This window comes from Etheostoma spectabile, chromosome 14 (assembly GCF_008692095.1).
Source record: "Etheostoma spectabile isolate EspeVRDwgs_2016 chromosome 14, UIUC_Espe_1.0, whole genome shotgun sequence".
Taxonomy (NCBI): Eukaryota; Metazoa; Chordata; class Actinopteri; order Perciformes; family Percidae; genus Etheostoma; species Etheostoma spectabile.
In genome coordinates, this window is record NC_045746.1 from 15604587 (window position 1) to 15629812 (window position 25226).

The window sequence follows — 25226 nt, forward strand, 5'->3', positions numbered from 1 at the left end:
CCCTATCCAGGAGTATGGTTCCAGAACTGAAACTGTGCGTTGAGGAAAGTCCCACCAGATCTAACTGGTAGCGCTCCACCTCCTGCACAAGTTCCGGCTCCTTCCTCCACAGAGAGGTGACATTCCCCAAAGCCAGCCTCTGCCGCCTGGTTATATGCTCCGTCAAGGCCCCTGACCTTCACCGCCACCCATGTGGCAGCGCACCTGACCCCAGTGGTTCCTCCCACAGGTGGTGGGTCCATGGGATGGAGAGAGGGGTGCCACGTAGCTATCTAGAAAATACGGGAAATACAAATCCTTGAAAAATGAAAGTGATGGGAAGTGACCCAGATGCAGCACAAGACACATATCTGCCACAAATAAAACACAGTGAATGCACCACTTGAACAATTGTAAAGGAGAAAGCACCAGAATCAGACCTCCCAAATCTCTCCTACTTCTTCAGAACAAATGAGGCAAGTGGGGCTGTTGAGTTTCAGTTCCTCATGTATAAATTACGTCGAGCAATTTCATCAGCACAGCATTTGATGAGAGTATAAGAGATACAGCTGATGCAGACACAGTGGTTAGGTAGTCACTTACACAGACACACACAAACATAGACAACAAAAAAGAAACTGTACACCATGAGCCATCCTGAGGCCATTTTGGATTAAAGGTGGAACAATTTAGCAGTAAAAATCTCCACATAGCTACATTTTGAGACACTAAGCACATAACAATGAGACTGCTGTTGTCTTTTACAATGGTGTGAAGTCAAATCTTTATAATTGCAATATAATAGCATATTGAAGGTAAACTTGCCTCAATCGATGTCATTTGAGTGAGCGCCGCATGGGGCTGAAGAGGTTTAAAACAGCTTTAAACATTTGAAATGATTTTACCAGAATTTGTTGCTCCCTTTTCATCTCTGCTAAAGACTAGCGGCTGGAGGCTACATTAGCTGCTATAAGAATGTCACACTCATCGTTTAAACACGTTTTTTAAGCAAAAATAACAAAATATTTACAGGTGCCAGCAATTCAAATAAGTGAATGTTTGTTTTTCTCTATGATAGTAAATTGAATATCTTTGAGTTTGTGACAGTAGAAAAAACAAAACATCACCTTGGGCTCGTTGCCTCTATATTCAGACATCCAAGGGATCAAACAACTAATCAATTGACCAAGTAAAAAACAGCCAGAAGAATCGATCATTAAAGGTTCCGTTTGTAATAACTTTTTGAATTAACTTTTATATTTCCTGAAACTGTCACTATATCCTGACAGAACTACATCAATCACTAAAAAATGAAGAAGGTTTTTCCCCAGCCGTGGGCGGTGCTTGGTTTTGGCTATTGTTTTCAACATTGTGGCCGGGATACAAACTTTTTCATTTTACATTTAAACAGTACACAGGCAATGAGTCGCAGACTCTTAATTCATATTTAATCACTGCTGCCTAGTTTGGTCGTAGTTCCCTTGCAGTCGTGGGCCATTATGATGCCATTGTAGGAGGCCTAGTGTAGTACTGTCATATAGTGCGTGTTGTACTGAAAAAATGTCTTTATCGAGATGATCTGTAGATCAAGATGATTTGTTTGTGTGCTGTGTGTGTGTATATATATTTTGTATGTATGTGTATGTGTGTGTGTTTAAATTTGTATTTATGTAGTTCTCCGAATTATTTGAACATGCAACAGGAAGTTTGCTAAATAAATGTGTGGTGTCTTGTAATCCTATGTGGGCCAAAATGTTTGGCATGACACAGAAATAAAGTTAAACTAAACTAAACTGTCAGGATATATAGTGACAGTTTCAGCAAATATGACAAAGAAGTTATTTCTCTAAAAGTTACCTACTGAACATTTAAACTAAGTCGCAGCATTAATACAAACATTACAAAAGGTCTTTGTATGTGTTTGAAAAACAGAAGTTTTAATTTGAAGATTGTGACTCCTCTAATATAAGTGGAGTGAGAGAAAAAGCAGAAAGTATTGTCCAAAAGACATATGACATTTCCTGTTTCTTAATCTAAATCTTGAGTTTAATAAAAAGAGTTGATTACAGTTAGTGAGTCATGGGTTGTTATTTTCCACACTCAGCTGAGAACAAGCTGCTCTTTGATGTTTTGACTCCAGGACTAACGGAACCTTTCTGCCTGTTAATAAGACTTTAGGGGCCACCATATAATCACTTTTTATTACTTTAGCTGTGCAGGTTTAGACAAACAAATGTTATTAATTAAGTTCAAATAATTGCAGGCTGCAACTACAAATAGTAGTACAAAGATGATTAGACACTAATGTTGAGTCTGTTAATGTGTAAATCTCCATCTGGCAGTGCAACAGGCTTGATCATAAAGAAAAAGAGCTGCACATCAGAGGACTGTGCTGCCCTCTGTTGGAATAAAGTAGAACTTATAACTTTAACAGAGAGGGAAAGAAGAGTGTTCACCTCAAAATGCAGACAAGGACATAAGAGAAAGGAAACAAAACCATCTCCTGATATAACTGATCTTGTCTTGTTGTAACTGTTATTTTTTTTAATCCCTCCTCATATTTTATGGAGGATTTCAATTTTTAAAGAAAAAAGAAAGAGCTAAAATCCATTCAAATCTATCATTAACAAATAAAACCCTGGATACCAAGAAATAAAAGCGCTCAACCAACAGGCACACATAGGAAAGAAGATTTATTTTACTCTGCCTTTCTTTGTTAATACAGAACTGACTGAAGGTCTGTCATTAACTTCCTGTTATCCAGTATAAGCTTATATCCATAGTAATAAAGTGGACAGGTCTAATGTGAGGCAAGAGAGTGCACTAGTGCTGCTGCAAATGCATAAACCAACCGGATTTCTGCAAGCGCAAGCAATTTAGCCTCCATTTCCCCACAGTCACGCACAGGCACCCATGCTTACTCTTGCTTGGCTGCATACTAGGACTGAATATCAAACACCAATGTGGTGCTACATAATTCAAATAGCAGACCTTTATTATTCTGGGGTAATGTATTTTCTTACTTGCACTCAAGACTACTCACGAGATTACATAGTGAATGGTAAACTGGCAAACATCCAAGTTTATAAATTGAAGATTAGATCAGGAACTGGCCTTAAGCGGAAAAAGTCATCAATCATTTGATGTGGAGTGACATCTGACCGTAACCAATAAATACTGAAATTGGAGCTAAACAGGAATATTTTGTTAATGCAAGTGCTGTCTGTTGTTTCTATTGGCTGCATTCTAAGAACACATATCAAATTCCATTTTTAAAACAGTGTTAATCAGAAACCTCCTGATTCAGTGACCCGAAGCATTTAGCAGTTAACTGTAGTCTAGTCTGGCGAGTCCACAAGCATTCCGGCATGGGAGGAAAACATGCTTTGGATTCTTGGCATTTCTTTAAACCGATCACAATTGTCATGGGCGGTTTGCATTTCTGCAAAATAGCTTTGCAAAGGAACTTGTTTTGGTGGAACATGTGTGCATTTGAAAGTTGTTCTATAGTCCTGCAGAGATCTGGGGAAAGGTTAACCATAGTCCTCATAAAGTGACCGGAGTTAAAAATGCCAACACAAAGGAAGTCCAGGGCAACGGATATCCCGCATGAAAAAGTGAAATCTGGTAGAAATTCCAGTGGCAACGGAGCAATCCCGGAAGTGGAATGTCGTGGATATAGACTGCAGTCAATACCCTACCACAAGATGGCTACACAATGATTTTATCAGATCTTACCATGCCAACATACATTAAAATGAAACAACACAACTCCCCCCTGTTCAAATTTTATTTTAAAAATCAATAAAACTCAAGAACAAATCCAACAAGTCAGCCTACTATCACCTTAAGAATATATCAAGGGTTAAAGGACTTATGTGTCAACAGGACTTGGAAAAACTGGTCCATGCTTTCATCTTCAGTAGACTTGACTACTGTAACGGGGTCTTTACAGGTCTCCCTAAAAAAATCAATCAGACAGCTGCAACTGATTCAGAACGCTGCGCTTGGGTCCTCACTAAGACCAAGAGACTGGATCACATCACTCCAGTTTTGAAGTCTTTCACTGGCTTCCTGTGTCTCAAGAATTGATTTCAAAGTACTCTTGCTAGTTTAAAATCACTTAACGGTTTAGGTCCAAAATACATTTGATCTGCTACTAATATGAACCACCCAGACCTCTAGGTCATCTGGGACAGGTCTACTTTCTGTCCCCAGAGTCAGAACTAAACAGGGTGAAGCAGCTTTCAGTTTCTATCTCCTAATCTGGAATAAACTCCCAGAAACCTGTAGATCCGCTGCTACTCTCAGTTTTTTTAAATCAAGGCTGAAGACCTTTCTTTTGATGCTGCCTTTCTTTAAATGACTGCTCATTTCTTTAAATTTCTTATGCTGCACTGTAACTTTTATTCTTGTGTTATGTGTCTATTTTTATCATGTGTTTTACCGGTTTTATGCTTATGATTTTAACTGTTTTTACTTGTGTTTTAGCTGTTTAACTGATTTTGTGTAAAGCACTTTGAATTGCCCTGTTGCTGAAATGTGCTATACAAATAAAGCTGCCTTGCCTCGCCTCGCCTCGCCTCGCCTCCCACCTCAAACGTCCAATCTCCTTCACACCAACACAAAACAAAACATCACTCTGACTGGACAGGGAATCGTCTTGGTAGGAAAGCTAGGCACTGTGTATCCTCCCAAAATTCAAACATAAAAATGTTTATTAAATAATTTTATTATAATGATGACAAATGTAGCAGGTACGCATAATCAAATATAAAAAAACGGTAGACTAAGCAGTGCTTTTTTCACTGTCCATTCATTGCGGACGACAAACGAAGACCCCATGTTGCGCATGCACACTTCGATCCTATATTCTTCAACATGTACGGCATAAAGCACAATTCTGCTGTGCCTTTGCGCTTAAATGTGTTATTCCAGTAATAATCTCCGTTACATATCAAACATGAACCAAACAAAATTGAGATATTACTGGACATTTGCGCAGCTAACGTCATTACACCAGCTACATTGTAAGCGTAATCCCCGCGAAATTCAAAGTCAAATTTACAACAGCGGTGTAACAGCGGCGATTTCACAGAGTTGAGAAATTTCTCCAAGCTTGATTTTAATTCAAAAAAGGAGTTAATAGCAAGAAGAAGGGCTATGCCAGCCTTAGATGGACTACTGCAGCAAGAGGGACAAGAAATTGTCCAATCGTTTCAAACAGAATGGTACGGAAGAAAAGATTGGCTTTGTGGCAGTGCTAACAGTCAGCGGCTGTATTGCCATCCCTGCCTGCTTTTTTTCAACAAGTCAGACTGCTTGGACTACAACGGGATACTGTGATTTGAACAACCTGCTCACAGCTTTAACCAAGCATTAAAAGTATATTTAAGGTATTGAAGGATCTGATAGTAATGGGGGCAATTACATCAAGTTGCTGGATGTGCTAACTGAGAAAGACAAAAGGTTGGTTAGACACCTACATACATCTACTGTATAAGACGAGTTTTACAATGCTGTGATCGACGTCTTCACAACGATAGAATGGTGGATGGATTTAATGTACAAATAATCTACCGATTGGTGAGTCAGAAACTATTTTCGGGCTTAATAGTGACTTGATAAGTTCATGGTTGAATTAATGCCAACTGCAAGACATTTACATTCATATACAATTGAGCAGTGTGTGTTTTCATTGACGCTGACTGACAAACATAATTGGCTGTGCAATAATTTAGTTTAAAGATGGTTGCATTCTGATGCTGGACATTGGCTACTGGTGCGTGCGTGCGTGTGTGTGTGCGAGAGAGAGAGAGAGAAAGAGAGAGAAGGAGAGAAAGAGAGACTGTGAGAGTAGTACATGATATATCATCCTGATTGGAAATTTCTTGGTATCGACCGTGCGTGTGCCGCGCTTGTGCTTAACGTTTACTGTTTTGACGTATTAGCCTGAACACTAAATTAGGTCATCTGGCTTTCATAACTCAGTGCCTAGCCTCTTACTGACATCACCGCACGTCATTGGAGTCATCAGATGAATGACTATTATTAAAGCCAAGGAGCAGGCAGGAGCAAAGTGCAGAATAAGCGTGTTTTAGAAGGAAAACTACAATTTCAGCTTTCTGCATGAAATCAAAACACTTAGCAGACCACTAGCATTGTTAAAACAGTAGGAAACAAATGAATGAAATGAGAAGCAGAGAGCATGGATTTTGATGGCCTGGATGTCTTTTTCTTACACAGATTCAGGTTAAATTCTAACATGAGACTAAAGTAAAGGGTATGAATAGTTTTATGATATATATAATACATGCAATTTTGTTGAGTTAAACCTGCATAGATGGATTTTCTTAAGCAGCAGAGCAAGCTAAAAACAATGTTCAAATATTAGCTTAGAACATTGATACTATGTGCTAGCAAACAGCTGCAAATTTATACATAGGAGTTAAATTAGCATTCATTATGAGTCGTGTTTCTTGCCACTTGATGAATGTTAAGTCCAATGAACCAATGTAGTAGAGTTGTCTCCTGTAAAACGAAAACAATGAGCTGAAAGCTCTCTGGGCTTAAAAACTTTTACATTACACCTTGTAACTTTTTTTACACTGTTCAAATATCTCTAAGTGCAGACTTGAATTTTTCTGGTCAATTAAAACATGTGGGCTTAACAGCTTAATTCATAAATAAGTCTTATTGCTGTGGCTGCTGGTGTGACACAAGTGTTTCTATATATCCTGCATGTCCATTATAGGTCTCCATACAATATGATCAAACCCATCAAATCCCAGATGATCATTTTTACAATTTCCTCAATCTCTCTATCTTATTTAATGACAAGCATGACTTGGCATTACTCACTACTGGAGCACAGTATGCTATTAGCACTACTCCCACTTTAGTGGGAAGAAACATACTGACTGTGGCAGGAATATGGTTGGCTCAGCCCCCCTGAATCATAACTGCCATAACACTGTCTGAAATGTCTTAAAATGTGTCAAATCACCATTATGAACTGCCCTCCCACCCATGCTCCTAAGTGTGGACCATGAAGTATGTGGAACAGCTTAACAATTAGCTGTAAATGGGTTTCCATAGCCACACTATAAGACCCATTTTACACTCACATGTCAATAGAAAATATTCATTAACATGTCAGATTACATCTCTGTGCTTCTAGATTAGATTTAGCTGCCTGCACAGTTAAATCCCTCGTGGCAGTTAGGCAGGGTGCTGCTTCACTGCTTGCATTAGGGGAAAATGTCCCTCGGCGTCCCCTGTATCTTGTTTTGTGGTTAGATTTAAACGTATGTCAGTCCATTATAGGATATGAGTGTTTAACAGAGGGTTCCCCTAATGTTTAACAACAGGGATTTATGACAAATAATCACCCAAGTTTAACATTTCAAAGAAAGGCTATTACGAGCGGCGTGGCAGTAAATGCTGCCAAGATGACACTTGCACCATTAATCTTCATCTTGTTATTCACAGCTGAGGATTCCATTATTCTGCAATTGAATAATAGGATGACAAAGATCATTCATGTAACAGAGGAATATATATTATTTTATATCTATGGACAGAGGTGTATTTACATGATGCTCAAATGAACAACTGACGTTACTGGTGACCATCAAGTGACCATTTAGTTGCTATAGCAACACCTACTGGAAAGGTTCCATACTGTAGCAGTTTATAACTTTCTAAGTGACTAATTTACTTTCACTAACTGTGTATTTTAATATTTCTACTTTCACTGTGGTGGATTCATTATTGAGTTGTTTCTTTCACTTGTGATACTTGTTTCTTCCTGGCATAAGAGATGTCATGCCGCTTGAAAATGTGTTTTCTACTTTGTTTCAGTAGTTTAGTGTGTCGAGTGTCAGTTGTCAGTTTCTGAGTCGATCGCTTTTCCTTCTCCCTTTTTGCTAAGACAACGTCTGTAAGTATTTCTCCATGTGTAACATTAGGTTATTGCTCATTTTTAATTTTGTAAGATTATTGAGATGGCTAAAAAGGTAATTAGTTTGTGCTAGGCTGAGTTAGCTTTATGTTTATTGCTGCTCTTTGTTTTTACTAGCTTGATTTTGTTTATCATAAAGGCTACACTACTATGTTTGCTAAACGGTCCTATTTACACTGATACTGTGTATTTGGGTTTGATTACCGTATTTTCCGGACTATAAGTCACACCGTTTTTCATAGTTTGGCTGGTCCTGCGACTTATTGTCAGGTGTAACTTATATATGCTTTTTTCCTGTGTTTAATATTAACGGTCTATGGTGTTGACGGACGGCAGAGCACGGAGCAGACACACAGCGGAGCCAATCCGCAGCCGTTCCGCATCCAGTGGAATTGGGGGTAAGCCTCACACTTCTACCTGTCCTTCTTTCTCTCCGCCCAACTGGCAAACATTTATGTCAGCATCACAGGGCCTCTATTTCCTGTCAATGAAACAGGGTGGACTGGACAGCCCCTCTCTACAGCAAGCAGTTAAGGCAGGAATTCATGAAGCCCCTCCTGGGATCAGCTCAGTTCCAGCTCAATACTGTGTGACCCACTTATTTGACAGCAGTTCTGTTATAACTTTCAGAAGCAATGACTGCTTCCCATGCTGGGTAACAAGGTCAAACATGACAAAATGAAAAGATAGTGGGGCACAAATCCAGAAAACTACTGCCTCACCATCATCACTACAGATTTACAGATATCACTACAGTACAGATTTGTCCACAGTCCTCTAGAATGAATGAGCGGTTTATTTTCCACAGTTTAATGTACCGTTTCTTATCTTGCAAGTAGCCTTTTGCTTTAAGTCACTTTACTGCGGTAAGAAAATCAATTTACAGAAACTAAAAATGTACTATAATTGATTAAAGATCAATCATAGTACATTTTTAATCAGCATCATCGTTTTAAGATATGTTTTTATGAAATGGTAAAGCATTTAAAGCAAGCACAGCTATAAAGGCTTTTGGAATTTAAGACATTAAATACTTAAGACTTGCTGTTAGGTCTATGTGTTCTTATGGTTTGTTTAATTTTATAAAAAAACAAAACTGATAATTGTTATTTTTTTTTAGCTGACTATAAAGACAGTTTCTTTGAACATACTGTACGAACAAAGATACAGTCCCTGCCTGCAATCGTCGCTTTCTAGTCAAAACCATTCACCTCCAAAAAATAATGTCCACTTTTTATGAGCCAAGCAAAACCTGTTATCAGCTTTGTGACAAGGTGTTTTTCAGGTAATCCTAAAATGTGTTTCAAATGGTTTAAGAGAATTTTCTCTACCAATGGAAAATCCCTTAATCCACAAATGTATTTTAAAGATTTAACGAATTTTGAGATACATGGTTTAGACTGGACAGCAACAAAACACACTATCAAGTGATAATAATGTAACTGTTAGGGATGTTCCTAACGACTATTATCACTGACGTTTAAACATGCATCATTTTGTTCGAGTAAAACCATCAGCAGGTTTTTTAACAAGGTTAAGATTAATTTCCCAGTGGGATGTAATGCTTGTAGGGGCATTGTGGTAGAATAATGTTTTTACAATGACTACGATATAGATGCAATGTTTGTGGTTTGACCCCAGCCAGTGACCTTTGCTGCGTGTTATACTTTTTCTACAGTCACTATCCAATTAAAGGCAAAACATCACAAACAAAATGTCCACGTCCTACACTCTTACACCTTGCTGCACGCAGCTGCAACCTTGTTCAAAAACATCAACCAAATGACTAAATGTAAAATGATTTTCTTAACAACTCTAACCTCCCAGAAACACGCTCCCCATTATAAATCACAGAGGACAATACTTCAATTCCACTATCTCCTAGATTAGATGTGCAGCCCCAGCGTGTTCTGGTTTCCACGTCTGAGACTCTATGAACTCTAACAGATCTCTAACAGACAAAGACAACAGGGGAAGAAGGAAGAGCAAGACAAAGGACCAAGGTGATGACTGACACCATGACGTAATGGTTCTCACCTCAGCACCATGGGACAGACTCCTTTTCCTGAGGGCCGGAGAGGGCTCGGTTGATCGCAGAGGAGTCAGACCTCCGTTCTTCAACTGCTCCACTGAGGGCGACTTTGGTACAGTCCACACAGGAGCACCATCTGAAAAATGACAAGATTAGTTAACAACAAAGTTAACAACAGTGACAAGAACATCCTTGGGATTTGCCATTACTTGATTTGTACTCTTGATGTGTGTTTATTAATGCTCAGTATTGGGTTGGATGAAATTGATAATAAGAATGAAAGAGGGAACATGAAGACAACTCATATCACACTATATATGTTCATTTCTGAAATTAAATATTAAGGTTCTCCTAAATGACACTGAAGTGAGGGTGTGTTATTAACAGAGACTACATCAGGAAATTGTGTGCGTGCTTGTGTCTGTTCAAATTTAATTAGGGTATGAGCGCCAACAGCGGCAAAGGCAATTATTCTTTTTCTTCTTTCTTTTGGCAAATTAATTGCCTTTTTGAGAGGCTAAGGCCATCAAAAACTCACCAAAATTCGTGGTCGCATCAAATCCGGTGAAAATGTACGTATTTTAAGGGTTTTGGGCGCCAAAAATAGCACCCGCTACAAAGTTAAAAAAAAATTGAGCCCCAGCTTTTTGATTGGTGGTGACTCCCCCCCCCTACGTATTAGTCATGTCCCTTTTCATAACTAATGACCCTTTTCTTGTACATTGTGTGAGGTATCATTGAACTCAACAGAGAGTTCCCGTTTTCATTGGTCATGGTTTGGCCCGCCCCCTATGTGTTAGCCACGCCCCCTCTCACAGCTAATGAACTGTATGGCGTGATGTTTTGTGTGGGGTCTCATTGAACTAAGTAGGGAGTTCCATTTTCATTGGTTTGGATTTTCAGTGTCTGAGAGTCGCGCAAATGCACGGTCGCAAGGAGCCGTGTCCGCCAGTAACCCCGATGCACACAGAGGAGCAAGGGCCCGTCCAATGCTGCTTGCAGCTTTGATACTTGTTTATTTTTGTATCCTAGCCTTGTTATATATTGACTCAACTAAGGTCAGACATGCAGAAATGATAATTTATTTTGATTCTGAGCCACAAACAATAAAATATTCTGCAGAAATATTATAACTCTACATGTTGCCCGGCTGTACCTGAGCCTTGAAACAATATCATGCCAGTTATGGTGTACTTTGGACCACAGGAGGAAAAGTGAACCCCCAAAGTTATTGCAATGAATTTAGTTATTAACTATAACATATTGCATTATTGTTTGTTTTTTTTCTGTCCAAATTAACGTGACTAAACAATTATGATTGATTGTGTGAGATTTTGCATAGATATTTTGATATACAGATTTTATATGTTTTCTCAATATTGCCATGTTGATTTCAATCACATCTAGCATATGCTAAAGTTAGAGTTGCCTTGAGTTTGAATTACAGGTCAATAAGATACAAAATCATGTAATATGGTGAGGTGAAAAGTCTCATTATGAGTCATGCCAATCATAAGAAAACTGCATTACTTAAGAGGAACCATTGGTGATACAGGATATTTGCTTAACAACGCTGCAACCTTAAAAACAGACATTAAATTAAGTCACCGCCTCTGACACCCTTCTAACATTGTGCTACTCCAAAACTGTATTTTATGCTGAGCTATTTAACTGATCATATTTTGTGTTTCCAGACTTATCAGAAACTAAAGATGATGTGATCAACTGTCCTTTAAATAAATAAATAAAACTTTAACCAAGCTACAAGTTTCCTCATTTAAAAGCTTCTTATATAAATCAAAGTACTAGATCACATTTCAAAGTACTGTAAATGGATCAGTACTACAGGCTATTCTCTCCAGCCCCAACACTCAAATTGGGTTAAAAGTATAATGCATCAACAGCCCGTTCAATGGTATCCATTAGTGAGAAGCAAGCTGTGCTGACATAGTTCAAAATGCTGCAGAGCCTGAGGCGATTCAGTCTCAAAATGACAAAATGAGCTGAAATGGCCCTAAGGCCGGGTCTCTACTTTGGTCAACAGACCTCAAAATTGTTAGTGAACCTTCTTCAACAATACTGGACTCTAATACAATGGAGAGAGTGGTGCCTCTGGCCCAAGTTGAGTAAAATGTGAGTGAGTTGTAAATACAGTGAAAATTGAATGTTTTGAAAAGGTTATTCTCAAGACATTTGGAGGTTAATAGGATCCTGACAGTTCATTTCAAGATAGGGTTTTAGGGCAAACATTTCTGGAAATAGTTTGTGTGTATTTACCAGTAGTTGCTTTACCAATACAATCTATGACATAATTTGATACATTCTCTGAGATGTCACAATGAACACCAGAAGTAGAAACACTCCAGGGGGATGTCTGGGCCATTGGATAGAGACATGCAGGTGAATCAAAAGGCCGTCGCAGATCAAACAGTGGAGAAATAAACATTCATGCAGTAGATGTTTCCAATGGCTTTACCTTCCATTTCTGGGCTGTGACATCAATTCCGATTTTGTGATGCTTTCACATCCAACTCTTACCCTACAAATCTACTTTCTGTTTCTTTATGTTAAGCTGCAAAGGGGCTAGTTAGCAAAGTAAATTTCCTTTATGGATTTTAATTTCCTTAAAGGAAAATGTTCTGCATGTGGGGTGAAAGAGACAGAGTGTTGGGCTTCAAGCTCTTTATGGCAGTGACAGAGGGGACCTACAGAGAGCAGCAAAGATCCTCTGTGATCAGTTATGATAATATGCTGTGTGGTTTGTGACTGGCAGGTTTTTGGTTGGAGTTTACAAAGATCCTTCAAGTCCCTGCACTGTCTTTGCAATTACTAGAGCTGACTCAGACAAGCTGCTTCGGTTTTGTAGTAATAGGAGCCTGGAGGGATTAACGTGCCAGCCAAACTCAGTCCAACCTCATGCTCGGCTCTCTACCAAAGAGTTATCTTGCCCATGCAGTGGCAAAGCTGTGTGGGCATAACAAAACCATTCAACCAACCAACTGACCAGCCAGCCACTCCCTTTATCAGCTGCATCAAATCTGAATGCTGCTCAAAGCCATCACTCGGCAAAACCGAGGATCCTAACAAAAAACTCCTCACTGAGGTGTGGGGGGTACATGCCGGAAGCGGGAAGCAGCTGGACCCCCACAGGACGTATCAGCCAGGCAGCGGAAGGAAAGAGGTTTGTACTTGCGGCCCGGTGGTCCCACTCCACACCACCCCCTGTCTGATGAACAGGTACAGGGCAGCGTGACTGTTGGCGCAAAGAGAAGACCAAAAGACTGTGAGGACCGGCAGATTTGTGGGTATCCGGCACCCACCCGAAACCCCAATAGAGCTTTCCAAAGTCATAGATGGCAACTTCTTGGCTTAAATGGTCCACCAATAACATGCACCTTTAGGACCTAAAAGATGGCAGCAGTTACAATGGATTCCACTGGAGACCATGAAGTCACACAAAAACATGCGTCAAAATCATCCATCCACTTTCCGCTGCTTATATGGGTCCGGGGCTCTGTGGCAGCAGCAAGGTAGCTAATACGTCCTTCTCCCTAGCCTTGTCAGCCAGCTTTGCCTGGGGCAATCGCAAGACGTTCCCAAACTAAAGTTAATAGGATATGTCAGCCCTTCAGAAACTCCTGGGTCTGCCCCAGGTTCTCCTCCCAGTTGAACGTGCCGGGACTACCTCCACAGAGAGGTGTTTAGGAAGCATTCAAATGAGATGCTCGAACCACTTCAAAAGACTGCTTTCAACAAGGAGGAGTGGTGCTATACTGAGTTCCTTGCAGATGTTTAAGCTCCTAACTATAGCTTGAAAGATCTGTTCAGAGAAAGTGAGGTGAATTAGCATGGGGCAGTGCAAACTGAAAACACCTAGGCTTATCCTGGGGATTTAGTTATTTAAACATAAACTGAAGGGAAATGTCAGAAAGAAATGGAGTTCCTGGTGAGTTCTGACATCAGACAGAGGTTGAGCTGCACAACATACTGTGAGTTTGTTACTATCTAGCTTACAGCTAACAGTTGGTACATTGGCTGTTTGGAGTGAATCATCATGGAGTGCAAGAAAGGTTCAGCGTTCAAATTCCCCTCATGTTCACATCTTTAGGTTGAGTCAAGCCACCTTGTAAAGAAAACTCATTTTGGCCAATTGTATCCTTAATTTTTTTGGTGAAAAAACGTCAAAAACATCATAATGCCATAAACAACTCACAACAACACAATCCACTTCTTCAGTTTATTTAAAACAATCCTTGTTTTTCCAGTGAAGAATGTGCTTTATTAGCCAATTAGTAACAATAAGTACAAGTCCATTTTGGATTTCTATATTTCCATGAAAGGTCCAGTACAGTTACTAAATGGACCTTGACGTGAGATTGTTTTGTCAACAGCAGAAAAGTGGATTATGCTGTATGTGTTTGAGACATTTCTAAGGACAAAATGATTCATAGCTGGCCTTTGGGATCCATCGTAACTGCTGTAAATCTAAACTGACTACATCTGCCATCTTCCACAAAAAAAAGCAAGATACACATTTTCAGAAGCAATAAGTGTTTGGTGTTCAATAGATTTTCAGTCGGGTATTACTTTTAACATTTAGGGTGTTGTACTACATCAACTTCGAGACTGTAAATGGGTAATAAATATTCCTCTGTAATTGGGAAAATGGGATTAGTCAACAACTTGTCATTGTATCATATCTTTTTTTGTATTTAGGGTCAACCTTCCACCTTTAGGCACTGTTCACTTATCCTAATCCTTAGTGTTATGCCAATAGAACCAGCCTCAGGTTGAAAATGGTTTAAATTTAAACAACTTTATTGGATCCATAGTGATCTGGCACAGAGATTGGTTAAACATGGCAGAGGTCTGACATTTTAGGCACCAGTGTGGATTCATTAGGCGAAGACTTCATCCTTTGAGGAGATTTAAAAGTGCATAGTATTAGTCATAGGTTTACTCTTTCAAACATTAACTTGTTCTGACATACTGTACATGTAGGAAAACAGTTGAAATGCTTTCAAGGATTCTGTAAGCAATACTGACAATAAAATTATGTTCAGACATACTTCACATTCATGCTTGTACTTGGCACTGCAATTTTAAGGAGCAATTGGCATTTCAATGCAATTGACGACATTAAAAGGGACACAATAATGAATTTGAAACAGCACAGTACAACACCAACAACTACAAACTGTGACAAAAAAACAAATGTAACAAACAAATGCAACATTCAACAACATTGACTACAAACATTGAAGTTCAGGGTACCCATCAGGCAGGGACAAGAACCACAGTCCAGCTGCCCCAGCCGGCCCTTGCTGCTGGGCTCTGGAAGAGGGCACTGGAAAGACAAGAGGGATGGGGGAGATGGAGGGGTTGGGGGCTCCAGTAGCAGCACTGGAACAGGGCCAGGGGCGGACTCACCGGAGGGGGGTCCATGGGCGGCGTAGTAGCACTGGGAAGAGTGGGACTGAGGTGGTGCCTGGCTGTGGCTCTGGGTCTGTTGGAGGATGTTCAGGCACTCTCCCAAGCAGCTGAGTGTGGCGGCCGACGTGGCTTTGAGCAGAAGCAGGTCCTGGTCCAGACAGGAGAGAGATCCTCTGGTGGGTAGAGAGTCAATGGACTGCACCAGGTTCTTCTGTTGGCCCTCTGCTTGGGACATCACCTGTGGGACAACAGATAGGTATAGCATTAAAATACACAGTCAACAGTCACATTACCTGGAGATAGATAAGATTATTTTACATGATATAGTATCAGTTAGTCACAGGTAGTGGATGGATGTAGATATATATTAGCTGAGGCAATCCTGTTACTGCATCACTCAGCCAGCTTTCCCAGACAATAATGTAAGACACATTATATTTAAAGGAAGTTAAAAAGTATTGCGAATAATTTTTGATCTTTCATGGAATTTCTTGACATAAAGAAAAATTTAATTACTTCAGTTTCATCGCTAAATGTGAATTTTCACAGTTGACACATGAATTGCAGACCTAATTAGTCGCAAGTGTAGTGTTTCATTGTGATAAGATGCGTCAAATCCTTAACAAAGTAATATTTTAATGTATTTTGCAATCAAAATACTATGTCTATCACCATATCTTCAACCTTCTATCTATAATGTTTTGCTTGTGCATAGGAAGTGACACAAGTTAACATTAATTCCAGCGGTGTCTTGACTACAAGCACAATCATCTGCTCAGAGACAGCACTGCCAAAAAAGAAACCGCTGAAACTCTTCAAACAAAAAGTTCTCCCCTGTGCGCCAACAGAACATTTCTTCCTGAGAATTCTATCTGTATGACTCACCTATTAGAGTTTAAATGTGTCACAAAAAGGGGAGAAGACAGAGTTGGTTCTTGCTAGTGGGTAATAAGCTTTTCTCTGGGCTAATAAATCTGGGTTGTTTATCAGCCTGGAAATGTTCTATTCATTAATATTGTATGGCTTCACAAACATTCGTCCTCCACATGCACTTCAATAGCACATCTGTCTCCTTGCATCATTACACAGAACTATTTGGGAGTCACTAAGAACTGTTGTGGTGGGGTTATATGTGGCATGCACATTCATGTAAAGGATTTTCTTTTCTTTTTAAAAGCACAGAGCTTGTTTAATTACTCAGCTATTTACTTATGTTGAATGTTGAATTACTCAGGCAGAGGAAGCTCAAATTGTTCAGCATGCTGATCATATGATTTTCACAGCGCCCTTCCAATAAGAAGGACTTCATACAAGCATCTCTTTCTTTTTACATCTAAAATCCTCAGGACAGATGTTTCTGTGTCCCATTCATGATGGTAATTATTTTACTGCACTTTATAGGGTCATAAAGGGCTGGATATAACAATTTTTCCTTTATTTAGTTTATTGTGTCAGGATATCATGGCAAACCATTTTCGCGCGTAGGCGATGAGTTATATCTGACAATTCGGTTGCAGCATAAGATTATACATGGATGAGAATATATGTACTTTTGGAAAAGTTTGGATTTTGGCTAACTAAAGTGACTGGGCAAAAAGGGTTCTCACATGCAATCCAATGCACACAATTATGTGACTGAAGAAGAAGGGAATGGGGTATTGCTTTTCCAGTTTATGTAGTCACATATTGATTTTGAATTTATGGTATAATTGTAGCATAGCTGCAAAATGATAAATAACACTTTAACGTGTTGTACATTTTGTGTAACAAGCAGAAATATAGGCATAAGCTTTAAGCTGAAGATTTAGAAGTATAGCTGCATCTGTAGTGCATCAGTGATACCATAAATCCGAGCTGCTTCAGGGTATATGTTTACTAAAAGGGCCTTTACGGGTGGCAATGCCTGTTGGTGAGCAAATGTGTTGCTATGCAACCTTGAGTAACTCTAAAAAAAAAAAAGCGCCCTAAGCCCATATCATGCTTAGAAATAAAACAGCTCACTGGGTTTTATAGTGCTCAATAAAATGCAACCACCATTCATAAAGACAAATATGGAAAATTGTGGAGAGAATTATTATTATGCTTGTTTCAAGAGAAACATATATAACATGAAGAAGATAAATTAAACTGATAAATACGTCATTTAAAACAAAAAAAGGAAAAATCCAAGCATACTCTACATATGGCCAGAAAGAGAAAGAGCCACTATAGTTGGACACGTACGCCACCTTAAAGTATCATTTAAATACACATTAAATACGAATGTTTAATATAATAACAAATCTTCTCTTCCTGATCACAAACTCGCTCATAAATATAACAATATACATTTTGACAAAAATTAAGCTTGACTCCCTATATTATGTGGTTCTCTGTATGTGAATAGTTATATAGTTCATATGTCTTGTTATTGTTGGTTTACACGCAGGTTACACTGTTGGACATGAACGTAAAGGAAACATAATTGCAAGAGAGGTCTGCTACAAAGTTAGGCTGGTTACGTAATGGCGCCACACCACACACACACACACACACACACACACCACACACACACACACACACCACACACAAACACACCACACACACACACACACACACACCACACACACACACACACACACACACACACACACCACACACACACACCCACACACACACACCCACACACACACACACACACCACACACACCACACACACCCCCCCCCCCCCCTGGAGCCAACAGGACCAGTGATGCTTCCAGAAATAGCCTAACCCCAGTGATCCAGCTCTGCTGCTGCGGTGTAAGTGCCTAGTGGTGCTGCTGCACTGTGAGTCGAGGCGTTTGATGAGTTCACATCAGCCATGACAAGCTGGCTGAGGAGAGATGGTAATGTGCTCTGACTCCCACCGTCACACAGTCAGTGGAAAGATAGATGCATGCATGGATGGACAGACGGATGGCAGGTGACATCATGACGATGGCCTGAGCATTTAAACCAAGACTTCACCAATATATTGGTACTTTAATGTTAGCATGTCTACACTGAATATATTTTACGAGTGTCAGTGCTGTGTATTCATTCTGTAAAAACGTAACAAACTGAAATGAATCAGGATACTATTTGAAAAACATAGATGCCTCCTGAAAATTTTATCAAAACCACGCCTCGAGGTTAAGCCAACCTACAAAAAAAAAATCAGTCTTGTATTATTTGATATAAATAAATGAATAATATTTGTTGCAGTCATCTTTTATTTAGATTTAAACATACTATGCCACCACTATCCAATGTGCCACCATCATGTCATGATAGAGTTACTGTAATAACCAGGTTCCAAAGTGTAAATATCGGCGCTTAATAACATGAAAGCACTTAAACCAAACAGGCCCTTCATTAATTAATGAGACTACTGCATAGGCACAGCGGGGGTGCTGACAAAGAGAAAAAAAAGTTGAAACAAAAACATTCCTAACCAGTTGAACCTGCAACAACAAGAAATGGAGAATAAAGCTGCTGCTCCTACTGTATGTGTAAGCCTCCTGCCTGGTGTGCAGATAGGTCAGTGAGTGCTGGCAGGTCGGGGATCAACGGGGCAGTGCTGAGAAGGCCGATCATGTGGAGAATCAAGGAGGTGCAAAGACCATTTACCCTGCAGGACTGTTTGATAAAGAGCCAAAGTTGTATGCACCTGTAGCTGGTTGGGGGGGGGGGGGGGGGGGGGGGGGGACTTCTTTCGGAAAAGTAACAGAGTGGTGTTTATGAATATTATAAGTGATAGTGACCAGAAAATAAATGGGAGGTACACCACAATGTGCCAGATGCCGCTGTTTGAGCATAAATCTACTGATAAATCAGTACACAGCAGCTTTCTGGCCTCTACTGTCTACAGGGGTGCATAAATCACAGTGTAAGCAAACACTTTTACTGTTGAATCCAGCATCCCTGGCCCTGTGCCAAACAGTCAGACAAGTTTAGTTTATAGGCCTGTTATGAATAAAGGAGGGACAACACATGACATGAGGAGGGAGGGAAAGGGTATAAGGCTGAGAAGGAAAAGAGGATGTGGAGAGAGAAACTAAACGTTAGCATGAATCCAGCCCCAGGGAGCAGCAACCAAAAGTGAAAATGAATCACACATCAGAGGGCCTGGTATTCTCCGCCTGTAGAGAAAACACAAGCAGCAAAGGAGTGTTTGTTTTGCTCAATGATCACACCATCTGCTCTGTATTTACTCAAACTGTCCCAAGTTCACCTGAGAAGACAGAATTTTCTCCTGAGAGGTGAGAGATTACTTTTCACTCACACTGATCGCTAGTTGCTCTCTTTCTGTCACAAAGTGAATCATTTAGGTGAGATATTCTTAGCGGGATGAGGCAGACACACAGCGTGGCGCATCTAAATAGAAAATTTAACAACTTGGAACTGGCCAGGCCTTCAATGAGCAAGAAAGGCATGAAAGAAAGATCTCTGAATGAAATATTGATGCTCCTTCAACAGTGTCATCCGAATGACAAGCAGAGGAAGCAGATGAGCCATTGAGGTGTATGCCAAGTTTTGAATACAGTTTATCTCCTGGTGTGGCACTTCCTACTGTTCCAGTTATAGTATAGGAGATCAAATGTGCTCAGCTTCTACTGTGAGGTTTCAATTACATGACAGGTTCTTAGGCATACATTGTTTTTTGTTCCAGTGGTGCATTAAAATGCCCCGACACCATACAAAGCTGCTTTGTTCCAGTTTAAGACGTAAATGAGAGTCGTCTTTCTTATTCTGCAGCGAGGATTAGATAGTGACAGGTAAAATATTTTCTTCTTATCCCTATAACCTCTAAACTGGCAACAAGGTGAAACTATGTCTCTGAATAAACAATAAATAATGATTTTAAGAAGAAAAAGATAAACAAATGGGTAATTAGTGCTAAAACAATTAGCCAATACACTAATGAGGATTTGCTGCTTTTCTCCATTTTGTTCCCATCAATTTAAATTGGATATCTATCAATGTTTTTGGTATGTCAAACAAAACAAGCAATTTATAAGGTAAGTGCGTGAGGTTTTGACCTTGAGTAGAACTGTGAATATGCGTATGGCTCAATATGCATTCCTTTTAATGGTTTCACACTATTCCACTATCTACAGGTGGCAGTAATCTGCCAAGAACGCGGCAATGTGCAAACAAAGGAAGTAAAGAGGAAGACCACAGGCTAGTAAGCATAAATGCAAACAGTACACAATCTGAAATGTCTTAAGAAAAATAAAGTTGCAACTGTTTTATGAGGAAAGAAACTTAACTTTTGTTTGTTTAAAAGGGGGCACATTTAAATGTGCCACAGGGCACATTTGAATCCTCACATTGAGCTCCAAAAAATTTGATTTATAGACCAATTCACTGATAAATCAAACAGACAATAAATTAGATAAGGCAAACTTGTTAGCGAGCAGTTGGCTGTTTACACATCAAGCAGACATTGATTAACATCATTCATGTTACTGTCTACCTGGCAAATTTCAGTCCAATACTCTCTCTTAGGGAATTATCTGGCCTTTAGCTGTTAAATGCTTCACTATGTTCGTCTCTGCTGTTTGGTGCTTAGCAGTGAGAGTGAATCAAAACAAATGTTGCATGCTGTAAACCCCCCAAAGTGAGTTGAAAGATGCTAAAAAGCTCCATAGCGCTTATCTATAACATTTTCCATGATTGCCAACATGAACTCCTCCCTGTCAGCTTCTATTTTTCTTCCCTGTGCCAACAGTTTACATGGACAGTAGTGGTTTACATTTAGAAAGCCTCTTGTCTCTCCTTGTCCATGTTTCTTTTAGCAGTTAGGAAGGAGGCTTCATATCATCTTATGATGAGTTATCTTATCTCTATTACTCAGCAGCCAGATGCACAGCTGCCTGGCAACAATACAAAAAGCACAATTCATCTTTAAACAAAAGAGTGAAAGTAAAAATGCTGCAGCTAATGGCTCTATAGTTTGAAATCCAGGCATACAATCATGTCTTCTTAATGTCTTTCTCATTTTCCCTTTCACAAACCAAACTTAAGGCCTAATCGGTTGCATTGAATACACCACCTGCAAAAAGGCTATTAAGATGAGACAGGAAAAAAACAATTGTCTCTTGAAAGATAAGCAGAGAGCAGTGAATGACTGTGCTGAGTGTATGGAGATGTGGCAGATGAGGATGAAATGGTAACCACAATTGACAGGTCTGGTGACTGAGGCGGAAAGAATTAATGAGGATTTGAACTTCAACATAAATCAAAAACTGTTTGGAAATTTTAAGTGGAAGGATTTTAATTAACTCAGGATGTCTAGGTCTGTCTCTTATATAAATATTAGTAAAAGCACGGAGGACAACATGGACATGAATCTTAAATGTTTCATATCGACGAGCTCCCCGACACTTTTACAATGTATCTTCTTTGTTGGTTGCACACACGGACACTTTAACATCTCATTTGTTGATGACCGTACACGCTGACCCTGATTCAACAACATATGCGCCATCAGCTCTTCCCTCTTTCACTGGCCATGTTATTCAGTATTAATATATACCAGTAAATGCCAACAAAGCTGAACTTATAGTAAAGACTCAGCACACTGCAGTCGGTGTCAAGCCTGTCAGGATGCCAGAAATTTTCTGCTGAACTCACTGCACCGGTGTCCCACCTGAGACAAGTGTAGATGCACTGAAGGCCACACAAAATACTAAATGATCAGACAGGTCAGGACAAACCTATCTTGATAAACTTCATCAAAGTCTTTTCTGTTTAATCCCAACTCTAATATTTGAGGTTTTTTTTTATAAAATTGTATAATATTCAGTGCTTTCCTTTAAAAAAACAATATGTAGCAAAATACAAAAGTAATCCCCTCAATCATCACTTGTGAACCACTATAGAAGTGTGTAGTGGTGTCTGTATCTGCAGAGACTGCCCTTTTTTCTTATTATTTTGGTGAGTGTAGGATGGTTGTGGGCATCAACAAAAAACCTTTAGGTCCCACTTGGGTGTGTAACCCCCAGCTGATAACAGTTTGCTTGTTGTGCAGCTTGTTCTTATTTCCATCTGCCACGTTTCCCCTCGCGTTACCACACAAGTCTAACTGACACAGACACATGGAGAAACAGGTTGACGGGTTGAAGCTCTGCATTCACTCCATGGGTCAAAGAAGAGGGAGCCAACTCGTAGGGATCTGCATCGCCAATGAACTGTAATTTCTCAGAATATCGCGCCTTTTCTTGTGGTCCAAGTCCTTCCCTATATACCTTTGCATCTTGGATACTTTTCTGTTGTTTAGACATTGCTACATTCACTTAAAGTATACAAAGTGCACACTACTCCACTGTATTCTGTTCAATTGTTTACACTGAGTGCCTCCAATATGGCCGCGCAACTGGGTTACTGCCCAGAACGTGACGTCGGTGAAAACCCTCTATACATATTCTACCTTTAAAGATAAATCAAGTTTATTCTGATTTATCCTATCCACCTATTTGTAATAACAAGTTACTTGAAAAGATCTGGAAGTGCATCAACATCCAGCAGGCATACGATTATACTGGTTTTAGACAAACCCCCAGGTGTTAAACATATTAAAAGAATTTGAACAGTAAAAGTATCCAATCTTGGGCGACTCAAAGGACTACTACAACCTTCAAAGATTCACATGAGGACATGAAGACATCTGAAGGTGTCGGTGGGCTAGTTTTCCGTAGCCTTATTAGCTTGTCCACTTATAATGTAGGAAATCTGAGAGTAGATAACTAAGAACTAAGAATGCTTTCAAAACTATTTAATAATTGTTTATTTTTTATCAATTTACAAAATGCAAAGTGAGCAAAAAAAAAGAAAAATCTAAAATCATATCAATAGTTGGTGTTACTAACCTTTGCCTTCAAACCAGCATCAATTCTTATAGGTACATTTGTAAAAAGTCGGGCAACTTTGAGGATCATCGACGCAGTGGTCGGTCAAATGAACTTCGTGAAAAACACATCAAGCTTATTTCCCTTAAAAATCTGAAGATTTCTGCTGGACCTTTAAGATCCAGCAGCGACATCAACTCAGAACTGGCAGAAACCAGTTGGACCCAGGTACACACCTACTGTCTGGAGAAGACTGGCCAGAAGTGGTCTTCATGGAAGAGTTGTAGCCAAAAAGCCGTACGTCCGACTACGTTTTCGTGCATAGTTTGCGCTTGGTCTTGTTCCCATGTCGGTATTTCATGAATACTACTTCTTATTATTTATGTGATTTTTCTTTTGTTTCCTCACTTTGCATTTTGTAAATTGATGAACAATTATTGTTTATATTTTTTAAAGATTTTTTGGGGGGGGCTTTTCCCTTTATTAAAGTGACAGTGGATAGACATGAATGGGGGAGAGAGATGGGGGGATGACACGCAGCAAACCTTTGAACAGTACTGTATATGTTTACATGATAAAATTGTAGCTTGCACAGTCTGCAGTAAACATACTAGCAGATTAGCTCGCTAGTGGTTTGGCTAGCCTAAATTTTGATCTACCAAACTTTACTTAGTTGTGTTGATAGTGATTGAAATGATGACCAAAACTATGAAAATAAAACCAAAGTTGTAATGAAACTAAATTAAACTCGTGTTGTTTTGGCAAATCTATCTCCACTTGTTTACTCCCCATCTGTGTAACCAGTTTGAAAAAGGCAAAAACATAAATTTAAAAAAAAAAAAAAAAAAACGACCAGGCATCTGCTTTGAATTTCAAGTCTTGAGGCCAAGGGGTAAAACATACTGTTATGCCTTTGACACCCACCTCTTTGACCTCCAGCAGCCGTCCCGGGTACATATTCATGGCACGCCGAGCTGCAGCCGGAGATTTGTGGTGGGTGATGGTGACGATGTTGCTGGATGAGGCCGCGTTGCTCAGGTGCCTCTGAGAACCCGGAGATGAAGATGGGGTTAGGTGGGGGAGGAGGGAGAAGCTACGGGTCCGACCAGAGGTTGAGGAGCCCTGGAGGCAGGGGGTGGCACAGAAAGGGAAAGAGAAAGAGTAGTGTGGGAATTCAAATGTGAAAAGAGCATGGTAATGTAAAGGAAGAGCAAAACTATGTCATAAAAAAAGTTTCAATAAGGACTGCCAGTGTTTCTATTACCCCAATCAAATAAGCTTTCTGTACAGAAAAAAGAAACGTTTACTTTCTTTGCTTCTTTGGTATAAGCAAAGTAAGATAAAACCTGCGTGTCAGTTTAGTAATTAAAGTCATTGGAATCAACCAAGTGGGTCACAAAGCACTAAGCAACATATACTAATGTAGAAATAGCTCCATGAGCATGCCTTCCCTCAGCTTTTATAAAAATAAAATCTTCTTAAAGACAGTACCTAACGTTAATAACATTAATGCTAGCTAACATTGGCCATACCTGTAAACCAATTAAGTTGGGTGGTGTTTGGTTTTTCCTCATTTTACTTACTTACACAAAGTTACTCAAATGATAGGTTGTACTGCTTAAACCCAGGCCCACAAAGAGTCTGCGGCCCGCAGATTTTGACCAAATAAAAACATTTAACATATAAATGTTTAAACAAACAACTGGCTATTGGCTATTATATATTCGACAAAACTGCAACTTTTCAGTTAATACATGTGACTCAGTTTTAGCCTTGAGGCATTTTCTTTGTATCTGTGTCCGTGTGTCTTAGATTACCAGAGGAAAATGACCCGTATGCGAGAGAAGACTGTGAAAGAAGTTCCTGTACTGTATACATAAGGTAGCTTACTTAACTATTTCACTCACACCAACACCTCAAACATTTTACAGTAAAACAATTAAAATTTTAATATGCCATCTTTTTT

At 39.5% G+C, this 25226-nt stretch overlaps 1 protein-coding gene and 1 long non-coding RNA gene across 2 annotated transcripts in view; one reads left to right on the top strand and one right to left on the bottom strand.

The window, feature by feature from the left end:
• osbpl10a (oxysterol binding protein-like 10a) overlaps positions 1 to 25226 on the bottom strand; it is a 77158-nt gene that overhangs the window by 23030 nt on the left and 28902 nt on the right. The window contains exons 5-7 of the mRNA XM_032535595.1: positions 24185 to 24382; positions 15405 to 15645; positions 9980 to 10110 (exon numbers count right to left, since the gene is read on the bottom strand). Coding sequence (XP_032391486.1) covers positions 9980 to 10110; positions 15405 to 15645; positions 24185 to 24382 — 570 coding nt within the window. The remainder of the gene's footprint in view (positions 1 to 9979; positions 10111 to 15404; positions 15646 to 24184; positions 24383 to 25226) is intronic.
• Positions 7672 to 10280, top strand: LOC116701727 (uncharacterized). Its single transcript, XR_004334994.1, has 3 exons — positions 7672 to 7921; positions 8279 to 8340; positions 9890 to 10280. It is a non-coding gene; the product is annotated as an uncharacterized LOC116701727 (long non-coding RNA).